The 10,157-nt window shown below is 46.5% G+C and overlaps 1 protein-coding gene across 1 annotated transcript; it reads right to left on the bottom strand.

The window, feature by feature from the left end:
- Window positions 1-584: 584 nt before the first annotated feature.
- LOC142570901 (defensin-1-like) lies at window positions 585-3,826 on the bottom strand. Its single transcript, XM_075679203.1, has 4 exons — window positions 3,763-3,826; window positions 3,009-3,077; window positions 2,422-2,481; window positions 585-763 (listed from the first exon to the last, which is right to left on the bottom strand). Exons 2-4 carry the CDS (start codon window positions 3,049-3,051, stop codon window positions 645-647), a joined length of 222 nt encoding a protein of 73 aa, XP_075535318.1. The 5' UTR covers window positions 3,052-3,077; window positions 3,763-3,826; the 3' UTR covers window positions 585-644.
- Between the last annotated feature and the right edge of the window lie 6,331 nt (window positions 3,827-10,157).

Here is a 10,157-nt window from a genome sequence, read left to right on the forward strand (position 1 = left end):
TTCGGAGTCACTGCGGCGGCGAGGCGACTATAGAGCACGTACTTTTCCACTGTCCTCGAGAGAGCACGCGCCGGCTATCGCTAGCGACCGTGTCGGAACGCCTTGACGACAGGCCACTTTCAGAACAGACAGTCTTGGAATGCCTAATGCCGACATGAACTGCTGTCGCACCGAAAGTCGGCCAAGGCTTTGTTGACCTTTTTACGTGGCAGTGGACTGTTAGAAAGACTATACAGATCCCATTCCCCTCTTTTTTTTTTTTCACGCCTTTCTTTTGTCCCCGCTCTTCTTTCCGTCTTTACTTCCCCTCTTCCTTCCCCTAGTGCAGGGTAGCAAACCGGGGGCTCTAACTCTGGTTAACCACCCTGACTTTCTCTCATTTGCATCTCTCTCTCTCTCTGTCTCTCTCTCTCTCTCTCTCTCTCGTGTCCAACATAAAATATATGTTGCGTGATTGCTAATCCTTTCCCGGACTCAGACTGCTCGCTCGATTGTCATGGATATCTGTTCGATGCAGTTTAAGCGAGAATGGCTGAGCAGGACGAGTGAAGGTGTCTTTCATGCGTTTGAGACATAATACAAAGTTGCACTGTATGCGCAGACTGCGTGCGCAAGATTTATTGAAACCTTACAGCGGAAACACTTCAGCTCTTGTAGCAGATGCAGGTGAGCTTCCACTTTCCTCCACAGTATCCTCCCCGGCGGCCGATGCTCAGGCAGTGCTTGTGGCAGAAGTCACTGATCGGGCAGCCGAAACCACGGCCTGGAAATGAGGTGGTCATGATTACAGGGCACATTTGAACGAGACCTCCTGGACACCTTGATGGTATTGCAATTTCAGTTGCGATATCATGCGGGTAGGTTCGCTGCTTTATATTTTAGTGCGGGACGCGATTGATGGACACTTTGCGCGTCTATTTATCCAACGTATGGGGTGCTCGGGAGCGTGGGCTTTCTGAAATGAGACCCCAGAGTCACGGTGTAAGGGCCTTTCTTTATCTCGGAGTTGCTGATGTGACTTTGAGTTTTGTTTCACCGTTTTCAGAAGGCAAGATGGCTGGCATAGAAAGCAACGAGGCCGTTGCTGCTATATTCAAAGTCAACGGGTCTGTGCGACTTATTAAAGACTTGGTTTGCCCCTTGAATTGTGCTCGCAATTAGTGCTCTCTCTCTTCCCTTCTTTCTCTCTTTTCGCCCCATTATTCCATTTTCCCAGTGCAGGGTAACAAACTGGATGTGCGTCTGCTTAACCACCATGCCTTTCCTTGCTTCTCGCTCTTTCTCTTGGTTTACCTGTTGCAGAAAGCTGAACTGGAGGGCTCTTAGAGTGTACACCAATCGCATGCTCAATAACAAGGGAACTTCATTTGTGACACATTCCACATATTGGTTGCAAAGCGTGCTTTACTCATCCCGATTGTTGAAACATTGCACTACATGTGAATATGATGGACTAAGGCTACCATGAATAAAAAAACACGAAAAATTATGATTATCAATGAGTCGCTTGATTCTAATAGCCAGCCTTCAACATACTAGGGCAATTTTCATGCACTTCTTAGTAATTTATCTGAATTTGAAGAAAGCAGCGGTGTATATTAAGTATGCCGGTAATTAGGTTGTTTATAGATCGAATATGGCAAAACCATAATGTTGCTAGCATTGCGAAAAGGTAGTAAGAAGAACATTTTTCATAGTGATAGTGAAGGAATGCACGGGTCGAAGTACTGCCAACTCCGAGCACCCCACTACAACTAGTGCAAGTGTGACTTGAATTGATATAAATGCATGTCTTCAAATTGCAGAGCGAGCTCTTGAAGGAACCTACATTGGAAAGCCCCGGAATAATTTTTACCACCTGAGATTTCTGAGCATGCACCCCCCCCCCCCCCCTAAGTTAACGTTCTCGCAAAAAAAAAAAAAAGAAAGATCCCCATGAGAAGGCCAGTGATGTGGTTGGCAATCGAATCGACATAGTGCTCAGGTCTAATATGACTGACTGGAACAATTTGTACTTGAAATCCGGCGTTAGTATTCTGGGTGAACCCGACAGCAGTGGGTCGACTTGGCATGGTAAAGCGATATTTAGCTATCTGACTCCTATGAACGTAAATCGCTTACAGGGGCTGAGCGAGCGCCGTGTCGCATTTGGTGAACCCGTCTGCTTTGTACAGGTCGATTCATTCTGACCCAGATCGGCAAGGTGGTCGGGTTCAGGGTTGAAGGCCAGCGCTCATGATCCTGGCGCTCTGATCGTAAGCTCTGCCGGATCTATCGCCTCGGCGCCCAGTGTCACTAAGATGTCGACGAACCAGAAATGAGTTAGCATAAATGCTCTCGGAAAGACCCGTCTCAACCCGACTTCCGACTCAACCCGATAACTTGTAGTTGCCATGGAAATGACCGTTAGGATATACTTACGGACTCGAAGGTGCGGCTCCGTGCTTTCATCTTCGGTGGCGGAGGCTAGAGTCAGCAATGCTGCACGCATAACATGCATGTTTCATAAGTGCCAGCCAACCGAAGAAAGTGTGTACAAATAGTAAATTCGTTAGTCAGCTAATTGAGCGTCCGAATAACATCAAGTTGAGGAAGGGATTCTAACGCGCCTAATAAAGGTAATAGTACGCAGGCTGCCGAGGGTCGCGAGATCACCGCACGTCTGCTCGGCCTCCACAGCGCCTGTCACTCTGAGGATGCAAAGCAGTGGCGTTCTCGTAATACAGTGTGGGTGTAGTGACTCAAGAGAATGGCGCTGTTTCGCAGCGGCGGGTTAACTATAGGTATGTGACGTGAACGAAGGAAAGAACACTATAAAGTTGGCAATATTTAGCTTACTTAAGGTGCACGGCGAATATAACAGATACCGGACCGTTATAAATCTAGCAATGTTCTAATATTTCGACGCGCACAAAATCGCATGTACTAGGCACTGTGGCCCGGTCTACACCCGTGCGCGCCACGCAGTGTTAGCAACATAGCCCGTCTAGCACACGAGTCGAACTCACCAACCAGCAGTCCAAGCAGAAACAGGACGGAGAAGAACCGCATTTTGGAAGTCGCGTTTAGACCGGTACCTGCGCGAGAAGTGAATACTTATACACGCAGTGTTTAAAGGTACGAGAAAAGAAGACAACCGCGCATATTTCACTTATTGTTTAGAAGTCGATGAAATATATGAGCCACTGGGTGCACCAGCGCCAAAAATATTCTTATAGTTAACCAACTTTCTAACATAAATAGTGTCAGCAGAGGTCCCATGACGCAGTATTATAACGTGTACATAGTTATATAATGTACTTGACTTGATTTTATGGTGAAGCGGTAACTCATATGAAAAAGTTAACATGCGCGACTAATGTAAATATCCAGCGGTAAAACTTTAAGGGAAAGCATTCGCTGGTCAGCGGTGCTGTGATTTCAATGCAGCTGTAGGGTGTCACTACAGAAGTAAGCGTAGCCACAACAGCTATTTCAACTACACTCTTGTGACACAAGCATAGCAATTGCTTTTTGTCAATACTGCATACGGCAAGAACGTGGGTGCGCGATGAAATATTCAGCATGCTCTGATTCTGCGACATGCCTATCAGCCGAGCAGTAAAGAGCTGAATGTTTCTACCTATTTAAAAAAAAAAAAAACTAGCAAGTAAATCTGTAAGCAAGGACATCACTCAACGGAATGATTTTATAAGCTGAGAAAAACTGTGTGACGTACGCATTGAGCGTTCGTCTGGGGAAGAAAGCCCAATGTGCACTTACCTGCGGAGGCTGAAGTTCGGAGAAGAACGTAGCAGATCTCGGCAAAAATTTCGTTTTATATGCACTCTTATCATTTCGTGGGTGGGAACGCGTCCGCATGCTGAGTATAGCAATGCACGTATCAGCGCACGAGAAAGGCTCCTCCGTCAGTGGAAATATCTGACTCAATGTGAGATAAGAACACAACATATGACACATGAGGTGTTGCCCTACTGACGTAAAAAAAAAAAAAACCGAACAGTTCTCCTTATCGGGGGTGATACTGCGCAGGAGGTCATTGATAGCGCTTGCGTTGCACTTTGTACAGCTGATAGGGTTCCCAAGGTAGCGCGAATGTTTTGGTGGTGCGAAAACTGCGCCGCAGTCACCGGATTTCTTGCCTGAGAACCTATATTGTCGGTGTTTTTTTCGTCGTTGCACAAGAGAAAAGCTCCTCAAAGCTCTCGATGTGTGTATTGTGTAAGAAATACGGTACCCACTTAACACAGGCGACCGTTAAATGCCTCGGGTCCTTCTTGAGGCACGAAATGTGCTTACAGAGAAAGCAACAGAGACAAGTTTTCTACGCAATATTAGAATCAACTAGGTTCAATAGAGTCAACCATGCGATTCTGTTTTCTCTTTTTATGCATCCATTTATTCTTTGCGCTAAGGCTACTTAATTCCTAACGCAAGACAAGCTAGCCCAACGAAATATCCTCCTAAACTAGGTCTAGTAGCGTTCTCTCGAACAAAATTAAGGTGGGAGCTCGGAGAGCCCACACATAGGAAACTGCTGCTACTGCAATGTCTGAAGTTGTAGCATTACGGCGGGGCCGGTCAAGTTGTAGCGCCATCAAATTGCTGGTATTGTAAAGTGTCAAGTCAAGTTGTGATGAGCAAAACGTGAACAAGGTGAATGCAGGAGCCAACGTTCCGACAAGTGGACTTGTCTTCTTCAAGACCTTGAAGAAGACAAGTCCACTTCTCGAAACGTTGGCTCCTGCATTCACCTTGCTCACATTTTGCTCATCGTCTTGAATTTCCATCTCCCGCATTCCCCTTGTTTTCCCTGGAAGTCAAGTTGTGGTATTACAAAACACATTCAAAGCGAACGAATCAGCGTAACTGCATGCAATGAAAAGAAGAAAAATATATAAACCAACAAACTAGTACAATGAAGATAGTCGGTAGTGTTATGAACAGCGCAAAGTGCTGTATTTACTTTTCTGTTAGATGGCAAATGAATTGACAACACGCTAAAAAATTAAAAATGTTATAACGATTGGGCATGTCCTAGGCGTAAGAGAATTAGTTTTTAACATTACCGTTTGTTAGCTCAGTTAGAAAACGTTCTTTCTTTATTGAATTGTGAATAAGGAAATGTAGTCCCCCTATAATGGCAACGGCTACTCCTTTTCACATATTACTAACAAGCGTAATATCAAGTGTAGTATGATAAGAAGAAAGAACGCCAAAGGCTAGAACACTCCAGAATGTCCAGTCCTGTACCCACATGAACACACAGAGACAAAACGCGAGGAAACTTTCATGACACTGAGTGCCTACACATAAACGTATACAGACTAAGGTATCTATTTGGGCCTGTTGGTATGTCATAAGTGTTTACAGAGTTGCGCATAAAAGACACGGACACAAGAAAGAACGATAGGACACACAAGGCGCCAACTTACAACAATTTTTTTTTCTGACAGAACGTGACCATTTTATACACTTGCCACAACAAAGCGCATATCTTCACGCACGTGTCCATCCAATCAAAAAAGCTCTCTCTTTTGCTGACAGTGCAATTGACGCCGTAGTGCCCATGCCATGGCCGTGGTAGACTGCAGAGGCGTTATCACATCCGGAGGCACGATTAATATCCACAACATTGCGTGTGTGGAGGAGGCAGCCATCTCTCTGGCATTCGCCTCTTCCAACTGCAGGATTACAATCAGCGACTCCAAGTTAGCTGTTCGCAATTTCTATAAGGGGCGTATCCCCCGCGAGCCTTATAACATCCTGAAACAAAACTAATCTCGGCGCCCCGTCATGATTATCTGGGCACCGGCGCATTCCTCATTGCCCGGGAACGAAGTAGCTCACTCCATCGCGCGAAATTTTTTCTTCATCATACCTTGCTGGTGAAGCAGCGCACTGACACGGACACAGTGAAGACACACAAGACACTCGCTGCTCGCTGTGTCTTCATTGTTGACGAGTCAGTGCGCTGCTTCAGCAGCAAGGTATGATGATTAATCACCAACTAGCCCAACTTTCCACATTACTGAGCGCGAGGTTTTACCGACCGCGCTTTTGGCCCCGATGACTTGGCATCGGGGAGGGATCGGGTGGTTTTTTTCCAGGAGATCACCACCCACTATCACCTGAGCAGAAACCCTGCAGGCACGAATCGCTAAGTAAGCGACCGGAAGTCACGTGGCGGAGATTGCAAACAGGTGCCTTCGCCAACTTAAAGCTACATTCCAGAATTTATTTTGGGGAATACTCTGAAGTCTGCCCCTGTTACCATGACAGACAAGCGGACATCAATCATATAATATGGGCCTGCCCGGCCAACACCCCGCCATGAAGGCTCGCAAATTTAAATACCAAGGACTGGGAGGCTGCTCTGCTCAGCTCGGACCTAGACCAACATCTGGTCATCCAGCGAACTGAAGAGGCCGCCAGGGCCTGTGGTCTCGTGGCCGCTTAATGACCTTGTGATCTCTGTTGCTAATAAAGTTTTACGCACGCATGCCTCACTCCTAATTTATATCCTAATTTATCGCATTATTTATAAATATTATGTGCTTCTATTATCACGCGAGTCATTTCATTTTTTGCTTCTAGCTAATATTGTGCACTGGTCGAACCTGTGTTTGCATCTGCAATCTCTGCAATGAATGGCTTACCAGCCACCTGCGTTATTTTTAACATTATTCGCAGGCTCACGCAGCCTGTCATTAGTGCGCCGACCTGATTGTCCTATGTACAAATGTTTACACGATGGTGGTATACTGTAGTCTATGCCTTCATTTCACGCTACGTAATTGGTGCGATGTTGTGTGTTGCACAATTTCATCTCCCTGTTTTTAGCGTACGTCATTTTGCACAGCTTTGCGAGTTCATCGGGAGCAGAGAACAGCACTTTTACGTCAACCACGTTGGGATATATTCTTTAAATTGCGCGATACCCTATAAATATAAGGGGTTACCGTAAACTCTGCTTCTTATTTTTGAGCGGGGCGTACAACATTACGGGTAGGCCTTATGGCCTTGCGAACTATTTAGGCTACAGAAATTAACAACTGTCTCGGGTGCCCTGCCTCTGAGAGACGATTGCATTGTTGACTGAAACTGGCTCGACAAGCTGAACTGTTGCAATTAGTAGTGTTTGTGCGTGTTCGCAGCCTATTTTGCACTTAAAAAGTATAGAGTGCTCCGAATTTTATGACAATGAAGGCATACAAAGCGTAATAAACGAACCCACAAGAACGTCTGAATCCACAAGCACGAAAATCAGACAAATACATGTACTTCCTATCATTCCCACAGTGGCTCGGCGATTACAGCGCCAAAGTTCCCTCTAGTATATTGTAGGAAACTCTACGACTGCTACCACTCCGTAGCCGAGCGCGCTAACTGCTGCGCCACCGTTGCATTGCGCCTCCGTTGCAACAGCCGACAGTGGTGAATATCTTCGAGGCTGTGCACGGGTTAGGCTATGCCTGGCGGGTGATTCACTAGATGGCGCTATAACATGAGTGACGCTAGTGTCACTGTAAGTGCTCCCGCAGGGAGCAGAGTTGCGCGTAGGTCCGCCAGTATGTTCTAGCTATGCGGTGAAACCAATCCTCGCGCGCGCAGGAGGGAATTGCCGCGCGGTGTTCCATCTGCATTTTTGTCTGCTGGTCCGCGAGCTACATGCGCCAATTGCTCCGAAGCGCTGAGAAAGGTGGCACTTTTCAATGTAGGTTGCGCTCGAATCATTGGCGTAGCAGGAATGGCATAGGGTTCTCACCCCCTGAAATTTTGTTTGTATGTACATATATACATACGTATACAAACACACGCACCTTACATATAGGGGGTAGGACCACCCTCGATCCCGCGAAATCAAATCCTGACTACGCCCGTGAATCGAACAGCTCGAAAGTTCACGTAAAAATGTGCTGTAACTTGCAACAAAAAGCGGTGCAATGTTTTAAAGCATGCATGTGAAGTTTTCCCACCGAGGCTGGAAGGAAAGAAATGTTTTAAAACATGTTTAAAGAAAACTTCCCACACGTAAGGTGGACAATTATGTGAGCGCATTTTGGCTGGCAAAACCAGCCGATTAATGATCGTTGCCAAGAGAACTATTGTGCCTGTAGTTAGGCCAGGGACAGTTAACAGAGCGTCATTTATCACTAACCTTTGTTCACAGCAGCTACACGTTCTCGATATGTGCGGTGCCGACACGTAGATTTAAGCGCATTTTAAATGTTCACATGCGCACGCTTTACGCAAAGCTTATATTTACGATTCGTTCATACCACATTCAACCAGATGCTTCGTAGCAGCTTCGTAGTGGAAAAAGATTCAAGATGAACGAGCGTCTAGATCAAATTTATTTCGTACAAGGGAATGGATGACCAACGGCTGCCGGCAGAAGGGCAAAAGTGCTGGTTCTCGGATACTTGTGGGGCAGTATTCAAAGCAATTGGAAAGGTAACAATAGGTAGTAAGAAAAACAACAGGTTATTTTTATTGCACTAGCCACGTCAAGATCGATGTAAAACTTGCAAAGTAATTATTAACACATTGCAGACTAGTATGACAAAACATTTTTCTTGATATTTTCAGACTACTCGGGTCAATTTACTATAACACAGTGCTTATTAAACATACACTCATAATTTACATTCCTCACGTCGGCTAAAGCCGATCCAACAAAGAAGATGTCACAGCTGTTTCATAAGAGGGAGCGCTTACTTTCGCTTACTACAAAATAATGAACAGTAGCACCTAAATCAATGTTACATAAAAAATGAGAACACTGACAAATTGAAAAGAGAACAGAGGAGAGAAAAACTACGTTGCAGCGGTCAAATTGCATCCACTAGTATTTACTCTGCTTTGAAAACGCTGTTCTAGAGTCGCACAGTCAGAACAATCGCACAAGCAATACAGGGAATTGGGCTAGTTGGTAAGTTAACATTCTTGGCGTATATGTGCAGCGCGACACAGACGTGTCGTTCATTGTTTGTCCCGAGTCCGTGTCGCGCTTCACATATACGCCAAGAATCATACAAGCAATCAACCTTTCATGCCACCCGTACGCATCTCAGCGTCAACAGGGGTGTTACTCGAGACAAATGTTGCTTTAGTGCAAACAAGGCGAACGCGTCTCACATATCCTGATCCCTTTCGGAGCCGGCCGGTCTCGGCTGATACGCAGTGGCCACACCAGTCGCCGGTGCAAGTCTGTCCGTCCGCGCAACACCGCGTGGCAAAGCAGTGGTAAAGATTGCCACCTTCCGCGTGGTTTGTGCAGTTTGGTGCACTGCACCCCGTCATACTGGAATACAAGTGTCAATATGATGTGTTTCGTATCACTTCAACAAGGTCCTTGACTTTTATCGTGGAATACCGTACCCACAGGCCAGAGCCAGTGAATGCAACAACACTCGATAGTCCGCTGATTGCAATGTCGATGGCACTGACGAAAACGAAGAGTCGACATGACGCCCGAAAAGTTGGCTTCGCAGCGGCGCAGTTGCACATTTGACGTCATTCTGCTCCACGTGATAGCGCTCGCCGAATAGCGGTGCGAACGGCGCCGGAGAAGTTATGCGCAACTCCGCTCCCTGGGGGAGCATATACAGGAACACTAAGTGGCGCCACTGTCGGTGCTGTGGAGTCTCCATCGTCCGATCGAAGTTGAAATTCTATGGTTGAATCGCTCGCGTCGAGCGATTCGACTTTCGTCGAGACAACAGAGCGCGGCCGGAGACGTCAGTTCACTGGCGACGACGTACGAGACCGTCGCAACGCAGCGAAACGTGCGAAGCGAGCTGCTGCAGCGAGACAATGTGCATCCCCAAAGTTCCCCACAACGCGAAACGTAGACCGAGCAGCTGCGGAGCGAGCACAGCCAGTTCCAGTGGCTGCAGCGAGACAACGTTTCGATGGGCAACGTTTCGATTTCAGTGAGGTTTGATGCCACCATCGAACACGTAACATTATCGAACATGCCTGGAACGATGCGAAACAGGGACCTATCCACATATACCCCAAAGGGCCTAGAAGGAGGCAAGGAATGCCTCGAGATGAAAATTTCAGGAAAAGCCGGAGTATAGTAGCTTCATAAATAAAAGGGATCCCGTAAGAAGCGGGCGGGTGCGTGCTATCTGTTAAGACTTTGTCAG

The sequence above is a fragment of the Dermacentor variabilis genome, chromosome 2 (assembly GCF_050947875.1).
Source record: "Dermacentor variabilis isolate Ectoservices chromosome 2, ASM5094787v1, whole genome shotgun sequence".
Taxonomy (NCBI): domain Eukaryota; kingdom Metazoa; phylum Arthropoda; class Arachnida; order Ixodida; family Ixodidae; genus Dermacentor; species Dermacentor variabilis.

Bases quoted from the DNA above. Each gene is read 5' to 3' on its own strand.
- LOC142570901 (XM_075679203.1), bottom strand. From the start codon at position 3,051: ATGCGGTTCTTCTCCGTCCTGTTTCTGCTTGGACTGCTGGTTG. The intron at 2,482-3,008 runs GTGAGTTCGACT...TTATGCGTGCAG, and splicing joins TCTGCTTGGACTGCTGGTTG to CATTGCTGACTCTAGCCTCC. The intron at 764-2,421 runs GTAAGTATATCC...CCTCATTTCCAG, and splicing joins GGAGCCGCACCTTCGAGTCC to GCCGTGGTTTCGGCTGCCCG.